Source organism: Pinus tabuliformis, chromosome 4_1 (genome assembly GCF_031772625.1).
Source record: "Pinus tabuliformis cultivar Carrire ecotype Pingquan chromosome 4_1, CPIR1, whole genome shotgun sequence".
In the NCBI taxonomy this organism is placed as follows: Eukaryota; Viridiplantae; Streptophyta; class Pinopsida; order Pinales; family Pinaceae; genus Pinus; species Pinus tabuliformis.
In genome coordinates this window covers 422,142,344-422,163,374 of record NC_142303.1, presented here as the reverse complement: position 1 = coordinate 422,163,374, position 21,031 = coordinate 422,142,344, and the positions used below count along the sequence as shown (strand labels likewise).

Here is a 21,031-nt window from a genome sequence, read left to right as displayed (position 1 = left end):
TGCAGAAGAAGGCTTTGTAGAAAACTTCCAATGAGAAGCAAAGCAACCCTAGTATTTTGAAAAAGCATGATGATAAGAGAGAACTAAAAGGACTTTGAAAGATCAATGCAAAATCAAGAGGAAGGCTCCACTTTTTCACGAAAAGATAAGTATTCTTTGTCTCTTTCATTTCATTGTTAATGATTTCCTCTATGTATCTAGCTTCATTTTTGTACCTAATTATAACACTTTCTTTTGTGTTTTCCCTAGAAGAAGGTTTGCAGGTATATCTAAAGAATGCTTGTAAAAGAAAGGATTATTGCTAGATTCAGAGGGAGACTTGTAAGAAGCCTTGTTGTAGAGGGAGCCCTTCAAAAGAAAGCCCTACAAGGTACATAATTTTCAAGAGGTTGTCTACCTCATACTTGAGAATGACTTTATGATGATGTTGAGCATTATGGAAAGGAGGAGTTGTAAGAAAATCTTGATATTGAAGTTTAAATTGGTGATTGAAAGATAACCTTGTTCCCATATGAAGATAAAAGGAATGATGTTCTGGAAGATTGAAGTTCTCTGATGTTATGATAATGCAAAAGAAAGAGCCTATGTAGTTGGAAGAATAACGCTGTTGATGATGGATTTATCGCTAGTTGAGAGGGAGCTTGGATAAAGGAAAGTGTATATCCTCCATAGGTGAAAAGGAGGACACGATGTATAGTAAAAGACTATGAAGAAAGAATAAAATCAGAGAATGGATAAAGCACTGCTGATGGTTACTCTTGTTTTATGAAGAAGTGAATAAAGACTCGGATATTTTGAGAAGTGCTGAGGTTGAGTTTGGCGCTGCTTGAGAGGTTGGAAACAAGAAGCTTCTGTCGAGATTTGTTTAGATATTATGATGAATTAGGCAACATCAAAATGGTTGAGGACCCCAGATTTTATGCTAGCATATTGTTAATAAGAACCAATATATTGGAAGTTTAATATCGGTTGGGGTCGTGATGCTACAATATGTTCTAATGGATGAACAAGTAGCTGATGAGTTGATCTCTCCCTGAGAAGTCTGAATATTTGATAAGCATGCTTGGATTGATGAAAGGGAGAGATGAGTACGTTAGGCTGCGTGCCCATATAATGGTACTTGGGGGGACATCTTGGTTTGGTTGGTATTGAGATCTCAATTATTGTTTGGCCTTGATGATGTCTAGATCCCAGTGTGGGAGGGTATACTTGGTCTTGATATGGAGCTCTATTTTAGCGTTGACCTTGTTAATTTTACACTGCTCTATGCTGTTTCAATTACTTTAGCCCAATTTAATTCTTTAATTAACAATATTTTTAATAACAATTAATTCTTTCATTAATCAATAGCAGTGTTGATAATATTGGTATTGGGAAAATATCGGCGAGGGTCCAGAAAATATCTTATCGGCAATATCGGCAAAATATGGCAAATATCGGCAAGCATAAAAAATGCATAATATATTCATTTTTTTTTTTTTCAGATTTTTAAACATATAAAGCAATAACAACATGAAATAAACACATTGGCACATAAATATGAAGAAAACACTGATATATATGATGTCAAATAGAAATGATATATCAAAGGCGATATCAAATCTTGCTGATCCCTGATAATTGTCCATTCAAGGACTCAAATGTGGAGAACCAATACAAAATAACATCACATATATAAAAGTATCTCATCATCATGAGTTACATGTAGCATAACAAATAAAACTAGCAGCTATCTATCTACTGCCCTCTCCCCCTTTTACGGGAAAACATGATGGGCTGTTTGCCAGGCCTGCCCCTAGTAGTAGAAGGCCCTGACCCTGCCTCTGCACCTAATGTCAAATAATGAGTGCTGGGCATGGAGCTATGCTCTCCTATATCTATAGTAGATGGTGTTGATGCCGATGCTCCCGCAGTGTCTTCCTCCTCCTGCTCCTCCTGCTCCTCCTCTAAGTGCTGCTGCTCCTCTGACTCCGAGTCCTCTTGCTGCCCCTGCTCTAATGGATCATCTGCCACTGGCTCTAACCATGAAGGTGACTCCTCCAATATGGGCTCCTCAGACTCCACCCTCCACGGAGACAATACATCAATATTGTCTAAGGAAATGGCATCTGGATCCATTGGTGATTCTATTTGCCTCACTCGAAGTCGGATGTTGTAATGCACATACACCAAATCGTTGAGGCGTGCGAACTCCAACTTGTAAGAGTGTCAAAAAAAGTAATGAGTCTTGACTCTTGACTCTTGACACTTGAAGGTCATAAATTAAAAATTAAAAATTACAATAAGTGTAATTGCTCAACTGAAGGCTTGCGTTCAAAGTTATACCTGTTGCGCTTTTTGGCGTGTATTTTCTCAAATACACTCCAATTGCGCTCACACCCTGAAGAGCTACATGTTTGACTCAAGATTCGTATAGCCAATTTTTGCAAATTTGGTGCCCTTGCACCATAGCTTCGCCACCAAATATCTACAACAAAATAATGAAATAAAAAATTCAAAAACTTAAAAGTTAAAACATAATTAAATTCAAATTTCTAATTTCTAATGAGTGATGACTTGTCACTTACGTGGCATGAAGAGGGCCCTTTCCGTAATGGCATCATCAAAGCCAAATAGGCCAACACAATCCCGATAAGACTGTATCTCGCGATTGATTTTGCTACGAAGCTCAGGATCAGGTACCATCCTCTGAATACAGGAATGGAGCCCTTCCATCACCTCGCCATCAAAATCAAAGTTGCATTTGTATGAAAATGCGGGGTTGAGGAAGAGTGCTGCTGCATGAATGGGTCGATGAAGCATCCCTGTCCACCGACTATCGATCACATCCCATAACATCATCTGCCTATTAAGGCCAGCAGAACCCTTGTTTGCATAATAGGAACGAATGGCCTCCTTGGCCCTATCCATGCCCTCATACAAATAAGGCATTGCAGGCTTCTCTCCATCCACCAATCTAAGAACCTTTACTATAGGTTCGCTAACTGCACATGCTTCTTCTACTCCACGCCAAAATGTCTCAGAGTACACCATTTTTGCAATGGCTTTCCCATCAGGTCTCCTGTTGTATCTACAATTACGCCAATCATCAGACACAAACATTTGCTTCAACTCGAACTGACATCGAAGCAAAGACTGAAGAGTAATAAAGGTTGTGGCAAAACGTGTGATGGCAGGACGCCGCAACTCCTTGTTTCTAGTGAACCTCCTCATAAGGCTAAGAACAAAAGCATGGTTATAAATAAACTTGGGGGTGCTCTTAGCCATATCAACTGCCTCCTTGATGAAGGAGAGTTTCCCCATATCCTCAAGCAACAAATCGAGACAATGCGCTGCACATGGAGTCCAGAACAATGTTGGATGTCTCTCCATAAGCATTCTGCCGGCAGACACATAATTAGCTGCATTGTCTGTTATGACTTGCACCACATTCTGCACACCAATCTCCCGAATGAACCCATCTAACAACTCACATATCGTTGCTGCATCTTTGATATGTTCTGATGCATCCAATGATTTAATAAACATGGTACCTTTAGGACAATGTACCAAGAAATTTAGAAGGGTCCTACCCTTCCTATCTGTCCAACCATCAGACATCACTGTGCATCCAGTGACTTCCCATGTCTTTTTCAACTCCGCCAATATAGAGTTGATGTCCTGTTTTTCTGCTTGAAGAATTGGCCCCCGCAACTCCTCATATGTGGCACTTTTGTACCCTGGGCCCACAACAACAATAGCATCACACATTGGCTACCAAAATGGATTGGTTTTTGTGATGCTGAGAGGTAAGTCACTCCAAAAAATACACCTCCCCATGACTCTATCTGCTTCTTGCTTCTCCTTTTTTTTAACAAGCGATTTTATGCCAGGTTGTGCTCCAGCTCCTGTTCGTGGAACAAAAAATGATGACCTCGCACTCACACCAGCAGTAGCATGTGATTGTGTGCCAGTTGTGGAGCCCCTCCCACTAGGGCCACTACCCTCAACACCAAAATCAGGAGAAGATATCCCGAAAGATCTACCTGCACGTTTAGCTTTGTTTCTTTCCGCCTCTTCCTTCTTTTTGTCCTTTTCTTCAATTGCCTCAAGAACTTTTTGTATAAGCTCCGGACTAGAAACTGTACAAACCCCAACATCATGTCCACTGAGTCTAGCAAGATGGTATTTCAGTCGTGTAATCCCACCTGTCATCTTGGTCCCACACAATTTGCATGTAAGATATGCACGATTTGTCCCACCATCAGGGCTCCCATACTCCCAAAATGGGTCCAAGGCTTTTGGCACATTTGTATTTTGTAGTGGGCTAACTCAAAAGGAAACCTAGAGCACCAAAAAAAATTTGGAATTAGTAACTTAATAAGTAATACGAAATTACAAATAACCACATCATTTTACAAAACATTTTTAACTTTTTTTGCTACATTATTTGCAAATTTGCAATTTTGCAATGGGCATGAAAAAAGAGCAGACTTAAAAGTTAAGAGGGCAGTGAGCTTGTATCATGCAATAATTGCCACTTTAACCAAAGATGCCAACTTCCAAGCAATGAAAGAGCCTAAGTTCTAACAATGCAAATGATATGCCAAGGAAATGAGGTGACTGTATATCACTGTTACGTAATTAATAATAATTAACTATTAATTAATAATTATAGTTATAGTATAACCAGGCCTAGTCATAGAAGTGTAATACAAGTTGACTGTTGAATACTCTTGAACAAAAGAGTATGAACATGTTGTAACATGAGGTATCCAAATGGCAAATGAAACACATAGCAAATTGGCACGGAATGAGAACAATTTCTTTCAGAAGTATGCCAAGCATGGGAAAAATATATAACTGTTATACCACTGCTGTAGGTGCATAATGCATTATTAGACCTGCTGTAGGTGATACCACTGCTGTAGGTGACCACTTTTGTATATGTAATATTGTATTACCTTGACAGTGATATCAATATGAAGTTATTTTCTATAAATATGTGTGGTATTGCTCAATGCTAATACACCATTTCTCTTGTGCAGTTCTGAGTTCGGTGAAGTTGCACCAGATTTATTGAAAGATTATAACGTGCCACATTTGTTTCAAGAAGACCTGTTTGATGTTTTGGATAATTCCAAACGGCCCCCATTTAGATGGTTAGTTATTAACTTATTAACTTATTATGAACCTGATGATGACTTGACAATGATACAGGCCTGAACGCTGATATAGACGTGAGTCATGTGACACATCACAGTGAGCTTGACTCTCCTGAGTCCTGACAACAATGATCCTCTAAGTAACTCGATGATGATGTATGGCCATAATAGTGGCATGGAGAGTTTCTTAGCAGTGGTAATAATTTATTAATTTGACACTAACAGTGATCTATGATGGCAGCAATGAAAACATAGTGACAAGTCACAAACCTTGATGACTTGTGCAATCTTTTGAAACAGATGTAGCAATTAATGTTTGGATTCTTGGAATATATGTTTGTTCTGAGAATCACTATGTTTTGCAAACCCTTGCAATTTGAAATGCAAAACAAAAACCAAGCAAAATGATTGTAGGGAACCGGAAGAATGAGAATCGAGATTGTCTTACTGTTCTTGGCACTTGCAGCTTAGAGAAATCTTCGTTGTTGGTGGCAAATTGGCAATAATGGCTTCAAACCCTCCTTGGCAGCAACCACATTCCTTCTCCAGCGCTCAGAAAAACAAAATGACTTGAAAAAAACCAAAAATCGAATTATATAGGCCGCGCGGAATGATTTTAGTGTCACCGGCGATATTTTCGGTCGTCGCGCGATATTTTCCGAGATATCGGCGTTATATCGTAAATCTCGCGATATTTTCAAAACCCTAAAATATCGCGATATTTGGTCGGCGATATTTTGGCTCGCTGAAAATATCGCGATATTTCCGAATATCGCCGATATCTCGGCGATATTATCAACACGGATCAATAGCAACTGAAGATAGAACAGTGATGCAAATGCAATGACAATAGGAGACAATCAACAACATCAATAAGAGACTCAGATTTGGTCAAAGACCTGGGAAAAACCCCACAAGTGGAGAAACCCATTGAAATTCTTCTTCGATTAGATTGTCATATAATGCTCAATAGAGAGTACAATGAGCCAATACAAAATTATCCATCAAAATTTCACCAAACAATATCCAGAAATATGATTCCAGCATCAATATTGATCAGAGTTAATTTTCCCAATCTGCAATCAACTATAGTCAACTGCGATTCCTTGCAAAAAATGAAACCCTAAGTCCCAACCGCACAGAGGGAGGGTCATGCGTGCAACTGAAGCTTTCCAGCCGCACAGATAGGCATGTATGTGTGTGATTGCAACTGAAAATTTTTTGTGTCAACACTGTCGCTAGAAACCAAAAACCCTAATCACACGTGCGAGCTTTAGACCCTGTAATTTCAGACCTGTACGAACCAAATTGCATGAACCCACTTCAGACCTGTGCGAACCAAACCAAAAAAGAGAGAAGAAGAAAATGCTTTTTTGATGATGTCCAAATGAGGGTCACTTGACTTGTATTTATAGGCTTCCAGAGGTGTCCAATTTTCTTTTAGGGCCGACCTGTCCTTTTGTGCACATGTGGGCTTCACCTAAAAAATACACTTTCCCTTGTCCAAATCAAGTGCTTCAAAAGTCAAAATTGGTCCTCTCAAAGAGAGGAATCTAGTCCCATGATTGGAATTTGTCATTGAGTTTCTAAATGAACACTCCCTCTCAGTTAGGGAGAAATTCCAATTGCATCATGTGATCATCATAAGTACCTATCATCATCTCATGTCCCATCTCTGCTCAACTCTATCTACTGAATCATTCTCGAATCTAAAGAAGAAGAATCATCGGGGAGCTACAACTACCACCCTCTTAGGACAATGAGGAAGGTCCTATGGGACACTCTCACCTCATGTCTATGACAGTGGGGAAGGTCCTATGGGACACTCTCACCCCAAGTCATCTCATAGGGGAGCATATGTCTTCCACCCTATGTCGAGCAATAGGCAAGATATGATATCTCATCCATCCTATTGCCCACTGATCTTCCCAACAATGACCCTCAAGAGTCATATGGTAGAACACCTGCATCATAATCAAGCTTGGGTGAGATACTCGACTTACCAAAGGTAAGGATCACACACCCCCAAGCCTTCTCAACTTGTTGGCTAGATGAGGAGAGCGATAATCCCAACAAGCTTGCCTTGTGGGTATTATGAAAACTGGGGTATACTCTACTAGACCAAGATAAGGGAGCTACATCTTCCACCCTATGGGTAACAGATAGGGGTGATACCCTATTGTCTAGAGATCCCTCAATCCGAGGAGTCCTCAATGCTCCATTCCCTCCCTGGGGAGCTCAACCAAAAGGGAAGAGCTATGCTAAGTGTTCTCGATCAGTGATGCCCCTTATCAGGAGGGGTAACATCCATTAGTCCAAGTTGCTCTCTGAAGACCAAGAACTTCCCTTATGCAAAGCCTTGGTGAGAATATCTGTAATCTGCTCATCTATCGATATGTGATGGAGTCTAAGGACTCCTCTTTGCACCATGCCTCCAATGTAATGATATCAGATCTCTATGTGTTTGTACTTGTCATGAAACACGAGATTCTCTGCGAGATGAATCCCACTATTGTTATCGGAATATATCACTATAGTGCCTAGGACCTACTCAAACAACTCTCCAAAGAGCTTTCTCAACCAAACTGCTTCACAACTAACCATGCTAGAATATACTCTGCCTCGACAGTACTCAATGTTATAGACTTTTGTTTCCTGCTCATCCGAGATATCATGGAGGATCCAAGGGTAAAACAACATCCAGAAGTGCTTGTCCTGTCAACAACATTTCCTGCCCAGTCAGCATCCGTATATCCATGTAGTCAAACATCTCCAGTAGAATATTTCAGACCAAGCGTGATCTCCCATGCAAATATCTCAAAATATGCTTGGCAAAAACCCAATGTGCATAGAGAGGATCGATCATGAATTGACTCAACGTGTTCACGACATAGAATATGTCCGGACAAGTGTTCACTCAGAACATTAGAGCCCCAATCAATTGTCTATACTCGGATGGATTCGCCAAATCGTGTCCTGCAACTTCTCCACATAGCTTCTTGAAATTCATTTCCATCGGTGTGGCTAAGGAATCGGATTCTGTCATTTCAAATCTTTCCAACAAATTCACGACATATTTTCCTTGTGAAAGGAAGATCTTACTGAGCCTTTGCCACACCTCGAGCCCTAGAAAGTAGTGCATGAGTCCAAGGTCCTCCATCTCGAACTCAGAGGCTATTTCCCTCTGACACTCAATCATCAGGGGCTCACTACCTGTCAAAAATAGATCTTCAACATATAAAACCAAAATTAATGGCATACCTTGGACCACATTGAAGTAGCGATTGAGGTTGGCGCTGCTTCTTGTGAATCCAAGCTTCATCAGGTAACTATCTATGCAGACGTACCATGATCTTGGGGCTTGCTTCATGCCATATAATGCCTTCTTGAACTTGCAAACGTGTGTCTTTCAGTCCTCTACATCAGATCCTTGTGGCTTCTCAACATACACTTCTTATAACATGCCATGAGGGAATGTTGTCTTCATGTCCATCAAATGAAGGGTCCATCCTTGACTTGCAGCAAGGGCAACTATCGAACGAATGGTGGTGTATCGAGCCATAGGAGCAAATTTATCATCGTAATCTTCTCCCACTTATTGGGAGAATCCTTGGGCCACGAACTTTGCCTTATATTTCTCAATACTTCCATCGAATACATGTTTGATCTTGAATATCCATTTTGAAGTCACCACACATTTCCCCTCTGATCTCGGCACAACATCCCATACATCATTCTTCATAATTGATTTGTATTCTTTGGCCATAGCATGCTTCAAAATTTGTTCTTTCACGACTTCTTCAAAGGTGTGAGGCTCAACTTGAATCATATTGCTCATAACTACAACATATCCCTGGTACCTGCATGGCTTCTTGCCCTCTCTAAAAGTCCTTCTAGCGAGAATGCATCTCTCGACATCCTGTAATGTGTCACGAAGCCAAAGTGGCCTCTTCCTGGCAGGAGGATCACATGGAGGAGGATCCAAGGGGTCCATAGGGTCCATGGATCATCAACAATGTCTCTTTCGAATTCAGGCACGGAAGGACCTTCTAAAATATCCATATCATCATTATTCTTCTTAGGAGGAGGAGGCGAAGGAAGGTCCCTTGCTTTCCCAAGGGAAACATCTTCATTGAACGTTACATCCCTGCTAATTTAAACCTTCTTTTGACCAGGAATATATATTCTAAATGCTTTAGAATATTCACAATACCCAACGAATGTACCTTTTCTTTCATGGCTTCCAACTTGTTCCTTTTGTCCTTTGACACATGGAAATATACGGGGCAACCAAATATAGGGAGGTGACTAACATCGGGCTTAACACCTATGAATAATTCTTCGGGAGTTTTGTTTCCCAATGCTGATGAGGCACCTTGTTTTGAACATATACAACTGCCTTAGTAGCTTCTCCCCAAAGATACTTTGACAACTTTTGATGATGGAGCATGGTACGGGCAACTTATACAATAGACCTATTATTTCTTTCAGCCATCCCATTTTGTTCAGGATTATAGGGTACAATATCGTCTCTTTCTTGATGCCTCCCTTCTTGCAAAAATCTATGAATTCATTTGAAATGTACTCTCCACCGTTGTTAGACTTGAAGATCTTAATTTTCTTCTCTGTTTGATTTTCGACCAAAGTCTTGATCGAAGGTCTCATCCTTATGCTTCAAGTAATATATCCAAGCCTTCCTTGAGAAATCATCAATGAAGGTAATGTAGTAAAGATGGCCACCAAGAGAGTGTATGGGCATCAGACCACATATGTCAGAATGAATAAGATGGAGGATGTCTTTTGTCTTATTCTCGCTAGAGGGGAATGGTCCCCTTGTCTTCTTTCCACTGGCACATCCAGGACATACTCTATTGTGATGGGCTTGAACATTAGGAATTACAGAGATCAATTTCTTCAATTTCGAAAGGGCTTCATAGTGTCGCTAGGCCAATCTTCTGTGCCATAGCTAGCTTTGATGATTAGTATCATGGACCAATGCTAGAAGAGGTCTTCTAGTGATTCTATAGAGTCTTCCAAATCTAGATCCCATTGTGAATGTATCTCTCATAGGGGATCCCATCAGCCAAGTAAGTACTTTTCCCTTGATGAAGGCAACCCTTATCCCTTTGTCTTTTGAAGCAGATATTGATACCAAATTCTTCTTCGACCTTGGCACATACATCACATCATGAAGCAAAACAGATTCCCTAAAATCCAAGTGAAACTTGACAAAAGCAAAGCCCTTAACGGGATGAGTGGTGTTGTCTCTAAGAATAATTTTCAAACTTGACTTCCCCTGCCTCCAATTAGAGATAACTTCCTTAGATAAATGATGAGAGGCCCTACTATCAACCAACCAACTATTCCAAGTATCCGGAGGAGAGGAACTAGAAAGTGCAGAAATAAGAATATATTCAGATTGATTAGCAACATTACTTTCATACTTGGTGTTTCTTGACTTCTTTTGAGGATGATGGTCTTCTTCATGATCAGTTGGAGCATCTCTTCTTCTTTCATCTCTTCCATTACGTTCATTCCTTTGATCATCTCTTCTTGTTTGATTATTAAGCATGTTATTGTTGTTCCTAGTGTTGTAGCGTGGACCATTGTTCTTCTTGGGGCAATCTCGAGCATAGTGACATTTCTTGTGACAATTGTAACATTCAATGTGCGATGTTTCTCTTTAAATCCTTCTCTTTGAATTTTGAGGAGGAGCTTGAATTTGATGCACATTGTTTTCTTTTCTTTTTCTTGTTATGAGTGACGAATGCAACAAGATCTCCTTCTTCATGCTTTTGTATCCGACCTCTAGAAACCATCCTTGATTCTTTTTAAGTGAGCTTTCCGACAATCTCATCAAATGACAGGAAATTGTTGTTGTTGCTTATAGCAGTAATGAAGGTTTCCCAAATACGAGGGAGACTTCTAAGGGTTACAGTCGCCAATTCCTTGTCAGACACAGTTTCCCCAACTCTCTGCAATTGATCTCTAAGATGAGATATCCTCATAATGTAGGATTGCACAAACTCTCCTTTATTCATCTTCATATCTTTGAGTTGATCTTTGAAGGAGATGATTTCATTCAAATTGTTGACTTCATACATGCCAACTAGCTTATCATACATATCCTTAAACTTCCTCAAGATTCCAACATATGTAACTAAATGATCTTGTAAACCATCAACTATAATTTTCTTTTCTTTTAAGTCACCTTTCTTGTACTTGTTCTTGGCAGCAGCGGAAGCATTCTCCGGAGGCTCAGGTACTTTTCCTTGTATGTATTCCCAAACATCATTGTCATCAACTATGATTTCCAACCTGATTTTCCAAGCAACAAAGTTAGATGAGTCACCCAACTTCTCATTTTCCTTGAAGTAAGAAGTAGACATCTTGACTTGATTAGATAAGCTTCTTCAACTCTTCCAAAGATGATTGCTTCAACTCTTGTCTCGTTTGGGCTTGTCCTTCACCTCACCTTTGATACCATTGTAATTTTACACTGCTTTATGCTATTTCAATTATTTTAGCCCAATTAAATTCTTCAATTAGCAATCTTTTCAATAACAATTAATTTTTTCATCAATCAATAGTAACTGCAGATAGAACAATAATGCAATGACAATAGGAGACAATTAACAACATCAACAAGAGAGACAGATTTGGTCAAAAACTAGGGAAAAACTCCACAAGGGGGAAAACCCTTTGAAATTCTCTTTGGCTATGAGATCTAGGGACTAAGTTTTCTGCAATTAAACGAGACTAGATTGGATATAGTACATGCCTTGCTTCTATGGTGCATCATTCATTGTATGTGGATGGTCCCACAACCCATCATTCAGGCAGAGTTTGGCATCCACCCTTTCCACCTCTAGGTCACTTTATGCTTCTTTTTTTCCTTCATAGAGTCCAATCTCTTGGAGACTGCCATTGGATGAGAGAGTTATGCTATTGGACTTTGGTCCTTAGAGGCCCTCGCCTCAGATCCTTACCCATGCTGAGCGCGAGGTTGGTTTGTAGAGGTGTCTTAACTTCTGTTGGAATCATGATTACCGTTAGACAAAAATCCATAGGCATTAGTCTCCGCTACAATCGCCAGAGTTAGGATCCACAGAAGGCGGTTAGTCCTTGTCGTGAAACAAACAGGGAGTGCTAAACCCAATGTCCAACAATCTCTCCCCTAGCGCGAGATGAGTGAGTTTCGAATTCGAGACCTATCACTCTGATACCACTTGTTGGAATCACAATTGCCGTTACACCAAAACCTATCGGCATTAGTCTTTGCTACAATCGTCAGAGTTAGGATCCACGAGAGGCAGTTAGTTCATGTCATGAAACACACAGGGAGTGCTGAATCCAATGTCCAACTGTTGAAAAGTGTAACTAGGTTCGGTCTTCATAATGACATGTAATTGTGACTTTTGTAAATGATGTAATGAAGAAAATAAAATTATTTTTGTAAGCCTTCTTTCATGGGTTTCATGAGCAAGTGATTTTATTTTAGATGGCTCCCATTGAAAGCCTTAGGATTGGTCATTAAAAGTTGTTAAAATTGGCAACTAGGGCCAAACTCCATGTGGGTCATCTTATTTATGGCAGCTGATATGTTTCTTGGATTCCTCTCTCTGAGAGGTGTAGGATTGATCTAAGGATCATCTGATTCCGACATGTATTTATGGAGATATGAATTTAATTGTATTATTGACAATTTGTCAAGGTCGGCCAGCAAGCAAATTACCCCCAGCGCAACCTCAACGTTCCATTTAAATAGAGGAGACCTCAAGTCATTTGAGACACACATCACTCTTGATTTCTCTCTCCACTCGTTTGGGTTTGTCCTCTCACAAAGAGGACGTGGTGGAAAGAAAGGTCAAGAGGGAGACCTAGCCGCAGTCTTGAAGGAGACATAGCCACAGTTAAAGGTGCCCTAGCCGCAGTCAAGGGAGACGTAGCTGCAGTCATGAAGGGAGATCTATCCGCAGCAAAAGAGGCCTGATCAGCAGTGAAGTGCAAGCCCTAGCCATAACAAGGAGAGGTCAAGGGATAGTGTGGAAGAGGGTCTGCTTCAGGAAAGCGTGGACAAGTCTGTTTGGAGGCTGAGTGCTGGACAAGAGTCTAGATTGGGTTGAGGGACTGTTTTGTGGACAAAACAGGTCCAAATTCTAGGGCTGAGTTTGCTGGACAGTAGGCCGAGTTTAGGAGAGGGCAGATAGTTAGAAAAGGGAAGCTGCAAGTCTGTTGTGACCAAGTTAAGGCAAGGTTCAGCACTGTTTTGGACAGCAGATTGCAAGGAGACCGAGCCCTAAACAGTGGGTTGTTGGGTGAGTATAGGGGCTGGTGTTAGCCCTATACTCTTGTGTAGGACAACTACAAAGAGGAGAGACCAAGCTGCAGTGTTAGGAGGTTGTTTGGGTGTATGTTTCAGGGCTGGTGCAGGCTGCAGCATACCATGATGCCCTAACCAGTGACCAGTTCTCTAGGTGATTGGTGAAGCAGTTTTAGGGCTAACATCTGCTGTATAGAAATCTTCAGCCCTTGGTGCCAGAACTGTAATTTTATTGAAGTCATCCTCATGGTTAAGATCTCTGATGTCTGATCTCCTATTTGGCAAGTCAGTAGTGACTTTAAATCATTGTACTCTATCTCTATCTCTCTGCTGAACTATTGAAGACTAAAGAAGATTTGATCAAGGGTTTCCCCACATTGGAGTTTGTCCCTGGCTGGTGCCACATCTTGTGTCCTCTTGTCTTGGCTTGTCTTCTACTGTTTATGTTTATGTTCTATCTACATTTTACTTTCATGCTGATGTGATTGCTAATCTGGATATCGATATTATTATTGGGCTAATAAGAAAAATTTAAGTAAATTGCTCTTAAGCATAGAACATACCAAAATTTAACAAAAGTCAAAGAGTCTATGTCATGTATGAATAACCCTTCTTGGGGATATAAAAATGTATTTGAGTCTATAATATGTCTAGAAAACCCTCCAATGACAAGCACTAGTTCTGCTCTTGAAGTCGGCCTCAAAACAGTGAAGAATTCATGTCGGCTCTCCATGAAAAGACACACCCCTTCAGATGGACATGTGAGCTTATTTATAGGACGAACTACTATATATATAAGTGCAGGTTCTTCGCATTTTAGACAGAAATCCGAGAATATCTCTGAGATTTTCGGATGGCAATTACAGTGAGAAATTCGGAAGTCTCTCTGTGGTTTCGTAAGGGCAGTGACAGTGAAGATAAGTTCAGAACTCTATTACAGTCATCAAGTAAGTTCGAATCTCTGTTTTTGGGTGGATAAATACAACAAGAAGGTACAATGAACAGTTTGGGCAAATCACAGTTAAGGGAATTCAGATCCTTCTTGATTTCGGGAAGATGAGCACAGTGACTAGTTCGGATCTACTTGATCAACAGTTCAGATGAAATGCAAAAGACTGTCTCAGTCAGTACATCAAGTGCAGAAAGACAGTATTGATGATACAACAGTTTGTTGCAAACACAGTTCGTTGATGATACTACTATGTTGAGTTTCCATCTCAGAGAGAAGGGCTTGGTGAAGGAATCAGTGAAGTCAAGAGAGCAATGAAGATATCAGTATAAAAGGCAATGATGAAGATCTCGTTGATTGTAAGATCGAAACGAAAGAAGAGTGACTGTCAAGAGGACTTGTGTCTTGATCTTGGAGAAGCTACTAGGTCAAGGGTCTTGGTCTTGGTATTCGTCAATTGGAATCTCTATAAGAAGAATTTGTGTGGGTTTTCCTCTCAAAGAGTGAAAGGTTTTGCCCCTGGCTGATAGCTTACATTCTATGTCTCTTGTCTATTTATGTTCACGCATTGGTAATTGTTTGATGAAGAAGAACAATCATAATCTAAGTAAAGAAGATCATAATCTAAAGAAATAAAAACATTCACAAGCAAACACTAATTGAAGAGAAATGACCTAATAATAATGCCCTAGATTTCTCAACACCAACAACTTCTTCATATGATTACTATCTCCCCAAAGCACTTTCCCCCATTCAGATTCTCCTTTGATGCGTCATGCCACCTTGCCAACTAGATGGGTACTCAACCAAGCTCTATGAGAGGATGTCCACAGATTTTACATTAGGTTACTTGGATTCACCTATGACGCGTCTATGCTAAAAAATGCCTTCTACCTAAAGCACTTTATGGAGCTACGTGATGGCATGATTATCTGCCCCCCTTATATGCGTAAACATTAGATGCACTGGCGCAACTCTCGATAGAGATAGATCATTGTTACCCACCAAAAGTGGGCAAACCTTAGGAGAAAATTTTTGTCCCCATGGGTCAACTAGCCAACCAATAACACTGGTGATCCACTGATAGCTATCCTTGGTTAGATCTAGCAATTTTGTTCAATTTCCCTAAGGTAATGCTTGCTAACGAGATAATTAAAAGAATAAATCAGAAAGCAATTAAATCCTAAGCTAATGCTTAAAATAAAAGATTTTGAAAATTTTGTAAAAAAATGGTTGTTGAGTTTATACATGTGCCCAACTTACATCATCCTTGCGGGAGTGTTAAATCAATGCCTTCTTAGATTGATCTAGTTTGATAAATCAAGGGAGTGGGTTTGGTCTCAAAGAGAAGTCACGCCCACTATTGACTTAATGCCCTTAATAAAGTTTGAATCGAGCTAGGAGCGAGTCCTTCAGCGTGGCATCGCCAGTCTTCAGATCATATGTGAAGACTAATATGAAATCTTGCACGATACAAAGCTCCCCTGCGAAATGTTTTGGTCATTTAGATTGACCCACTTGTAGAATAAAAAGGCCAAGTGGGGTTGCCCCTTAGTTCGCCCCCCCCAAGGTGACTATGTAGCTCCTCAATGGCACAATCTGTTAACTTCTATGTAGTTTTAATGATTATTAAGTTTATTATATTAAAACCCAATAACATGAGATCAATTAAAAATGAAGATAAAAACCACTCCACACAATGTATATAGAAATTATAGACAATGATTTGCAAAAGTGAACTCTTTATTATTTGATGGCACAAATCTTATATGACAACAACAACTATTACAACAAGGGATGCTACCCTTTTATAAGACATTTTTTATGGCTAGCTAACAACTAGTTGGACTCCTCAAATCATTATTTCTACTAGTCATCCACAAGTTCGAGACTTAGTAATTTTTTCATAAAATATTTCATTACAATTTTTATTTGCCCACTAGGTGGTTGACTTGGCTTCAATTTCCCAATTTAGTGGACAAATCCCTTTTCTCATGGTCTGATATGATTAACCATGAAGAATAGTATCTCAGCAACCCACTAATTTGTTCTTGGAGGAATTTGACTTAGTCCTTGGCGAGAATAATTTACGTTGTGATGGCTACTTTCTTGGTTCGTAGTATAACTTCTTGGTCCAAGAAATCACCAATGACTAGCCAGACCACCCAATGACTAGTTGACTTCACCAACAACTAGCTTGACTTGACTTGGGCACCTTTTTCTAGTTCTCTAACATCTTTACGAATTTACCAATTCTGCCAATTGGGTTTCCTATAATTAGGCCTAATTTCATCTGGGTCTTACTTTGTTTGACCAAATTATGCCTTATGTTGCCACATCATCATTATTTGTGATGTCATCATGACTTGTGTGCGAAAAATTGATAAAAAATATCCCTTATTGCAATCAACCGGTAATTATCCAATGTATTTAATTCTGAGGAAAAATATTTTACTGCAAATACCGAATAAAAACACGATTGCAATATTCACCCAAAAAGAAAAACTTTGGAAATTCTGATAGAAAAACCAATCACAAAATGGACACAAATATTTTTGGACAAAACGTCCCTGGAAAAACCCCAAAGGGAAACCAGTTCTTCAGAATTGAGAATTTTATTAATCTTCAACAAATTCTGCAATTGATAAATATTACAATACTACTTGCCAAATTTTGGCAAAGCTCCGGCAAAATATTTGTTCATCTCCACAAGTCGATCTAACCCTTGGAAGGCTCACGACCTCCCTCTGCAACTTGACATGACCTGACACATGCGGCTCCTGGACCCTCTGGTGCTCACGGCTTGGATAGAATCAACCCTCTGGCTCTTTTGACAACTCGTACGACCCTCTTTGGAATTTGTACGAACTTCTCCTAGCAAATACGTTCTCCACAAAGAATCTCGACCTCTCTCAGAGAAAACATAACCCTCCTGGAATCCTCACGACCTCAATAACTTGCCCTCCTTGTCTGCAAAAGTATTGTGGAACAATTCCTCCTTTGGATCTCGAAAAACTAGAAGAATACTGATGAACGAAAACACTAAGAAAATATTCACTGTTGAAACTCTCACTGGTGTCAACCCCAATCACAATGGTCATTGATCTCCAAGGTTGCCCATCAATTTCCTTTATAATCTCCCATTGAAAAATCAATGGCTAAGATCTGGATCTAAATGATATAATCGATGGCTAAGATCACATAGAAACTTTTCTAGAAGTGTCTAAAGGAAAATTGACCATGTCTCAATTATTAGTAATTAATTAATCTATTTCCCTAAGTTAAAACTTATGAAAATAATTAAAAACTGTTTAATTAATTTAATTAAGGCATTTCCATTCAAAAGAATAACTTGGGCTTGGAGATATTCTTCGCTCTTGTGTTCCTAGCCTCATTGACACCACCGAAGGTTACAACACTGTTTGAGCTACATCAACCAACGCTGTGTTGGATCTCTAATTCCCTTGGGAGTTTAGGGAAACCAAGATATGAGTTTTGTTCCACTTGTTATATAGACCAATTTGGACAAATTTTATGTCAAATTTTGTCAAAATCTATGCTTGTTATGCCACCTAGAAACTTGTCCTACAATGTCATCATGACCAAGTGGATAGTTTCTAATGCCCTCGAGGATTTGGAAAATCTGAAACATGGGTTTTGTTCCTCTCATTGAGGAGGCAAATTTTGACGTAATGCAAACATCATTTTGCCTAACCCTGCTCCTGTTCTGGCACTTAGAAACCTGCTCGATTTGACCAAGTTGTAACTAGCCATTGCCACCTCTGATTGGAAAAGTAGAATGTGGCATGGACTCCTCTCATCAAGCTGGACAATTTGAGACATAGTTGACTTTTTGACCACCAAGTTCACTTTGCAATGGGAACCATGTGTTGCCTTTGGAAACATGAAAGTTGTTAAAAATGAGACTGTTATGCATAAGAGCTATCTGAGGAATATTGCGCCAAAGCCAAGGCCACCTACACACTTTATAGACCCTAAATATGTGGTAAAGACATAAGTGCGCAGTGAGGCCGACCAGATTGGCCCATACACCAATGATCACCGCTACAAAAGCAGGCCCCCATAAAACCTTGAGCCCTCGAGTAAGATCACCTATGACTTTCCAATCCCATATAGGACAAGAGGCACCCAAAGTGAACTACAAGGGACCAGCCATGGTTGATTAAAATAACAAGATATAGACACAAGAGCAAGACATAGGCTGGGATACCTAATGCAAAACCTCACAGAATGGTTACGGTGCTTTGACTTGTGATCTTGGGCTTACAATGGTGGTGATATGTACTGCAAAGTTTTTTTATGTACCCCTACTAATATGTGGGGTAACAAATCCAAAGTCGAAGCTTGGAGTAAAAGAGATGTTTGCTACTAGGAAACTAGAACATGTTGTGCCAGTAAGAAAAACACAAAGGGGAAAAACCTCCATCAAAGGGAGAAACAGCATGCCTTTTTAGAAGTCATCCAGTTTGGAGAAAATGTCACATTCTGCTGAGGAAAGCAAATAAGTGATGCTATGTGTTTTTGATCTAGAGAAAATTCTTCAAGAATTTGTGAAAGTCGGGGAAGGGGAAGTTGTTGAGAATCTCCATCACTTCTAGAGAAAGGTATCATCTCAAACTAGCTTCAAGTTGCTACCTCAAAACACTGTTTTAGTTTGTCAATGCTCATAACAATTCAGATTGTTGCTTCTCGAGTTGAAGAAGGCATTGTTTATTCTGACATGAGAAAACTCATCTTCCAAGTTCCAACACTGATACCACACAATTGGCTCACAACATTGTATCTTAAGTTACCCCTTTTGGTATTTGTCAAGTTAGCCCCCCAAAACATTTGCATAGGAAACAATTAAGCAACTATCTTATTGTATCGAGGAATTAGCCATTATTTCCATGGAATTTGTGGCCTCCAAACAAACTATGAATGTGGTCTTGTTCTCACTTGGCACTTCTATTTCTTCAAGGTATGTGCTTAGAGCATTTGATGTTGTATGTGTAAGTGCAGTTTCTATAACTTCAACACAGCTCCTGTTTCCCTATGTTATTCAACAGTCTGAATATTTTTTCGTTGTCTTTTTTATCCATTGCTTACTAGCATTTTGAATCTTGATGAATCTTTGCCCATACACATTTAGTCACATGCTTTCACATATCTATATGGGATTTCCATGAATCATATATTAAGAGTTAATAATGCTAGTGTTTAATATAAATTTTTAGTATGCAGATTCATCTATATGACTCATAAGAAGTGGCACTTTACGAACCTGGTACCATAAAGATCATTATCATTGAATGATTGGACACAATTTGAGTTGTGTGCATTTTGTTATAACTAAGAATCCTGATCAATATTTTTGATGCAGGAAAGTATGAAGCAGCTTGCAAAAGATGCGTTCTGTTCTTTTGTACGTGCATATGCAGCCCACCGAGGTGATCTTAAAAAGATATTTCAGGTTAAGCAGCTTCACTTAGGGCATGTTGCAAAGAGCTTTGGGCTAAAAGACCAGCCTTCGTTGGTTGGGAAATCATTTAACAAGCAAGCCAAGAAAAGGGAGAGAAGTCAAAAGTTTAGGAAAGGTCCCAAAAAAATGCGACTTACATGAGTCACATCAGTTGACAAATAAAGTGTTCTTTTGTATTATCTATATTTGGTACACACAAGCTTCAGTATTGGGGTTCTCATTTTCAGCATGATGTGCTCAATCAATGGTTGTATGGGTCATGTCAGCAAAAGTTTTGTTAGAAAGCTCTAAGAAAGCAATGGAGGAATTTCGAGTGATTGTTCATGTCTTATGCTCTTCTATTGCTTGAATACCATATAAGTTTGAAATCCTTTCTCACCATTTTTAAAATGTCATCTCATAGTCTTAACATGCATTACAGTTCAGGCCTAAAGTTTAATTTAATATGCTGATGAATTCTCAAGGGATATTATCACCCACTGCTATTCGAATGGTGGTGTGGGGAAAGTGAATTTTTTCCCCTGTATACCAGCACTGCAGATTATTGAATGTCATCTGTGTAATGGAAACTTTTAGTTTCCTACTCGGACTTGTTTTCTTATCAGAAACATTTCCAATACAGAAAATGCATGGAAACTCATGCAAAACTTTTGTGAAACATTTCCTGCATGGATTTGTTTTTGGAAACATGTCTTAGACCTAGCAAAATCATGTTGGGCAATACATATTCCATAGTGTAAAAACAGTTCTTGTGCTCTTTTTTATATTAGGTGTAAGAAAGTGCCCATGACATAGAAAAGAAAAAGAAAAGAAGTAATTAGTAAAACCATAATGCAAGAGCAGTTCAAAAAAATAAATTGTAGTGTTTTTGTCAGTACATTTATGAGCACCATCCATTTACAGATCTTCCGTCTCTCATATACATCCACAGATATATCATTTTCCCTGTTTTGGAAGTCTGTAAATGTTGTTTCTGAATTCTGTGCTGAAAGCTGTATGCATTTCCCGCACTCCAATAACAGATTGACATGAAACTGTAGGGAAAACATAGAAGATTTTTTTTTAGTAAAGTTTCTTTCTCTATGAGAAGCTTCCATGAGTAGTAAGCACATGTTAGAGTCCTATTTTAAATT

At 39.4% G+C, this 21,031-nt stretch overlaps 1 protein-coding gene across 4 annotated transcripts in view; it reads left to right on the top strand.

The window, feature by feature from the left end:
• Window positions 1-20,216, top strand: part of LOC149176109 (DEAD-box ATP-dependent RNA helicase 17-like) — a 258,551-nt gene extending 238,335 nt beyond the window's left edge. For all 4 annotated transcript variants that reach the window (XM_089419861.1, XM_089419862.1, XM_089419860.1 and 1 more), the window contains one exon: window positions 19,800-20,216. In XM_089419861.1, coding sequence (XP_089275987.1) covers window positions 19,800-20,039 — 240 coding nt within the window. In that variant the 3' untranslated portion in view covers window positions 20,040-20,216. The remainder of the gene's footprint in view (window positions 1-19,799) is intronic.
• Window positions 20,217-21,031: the final 815 nt, after the last annotated feature.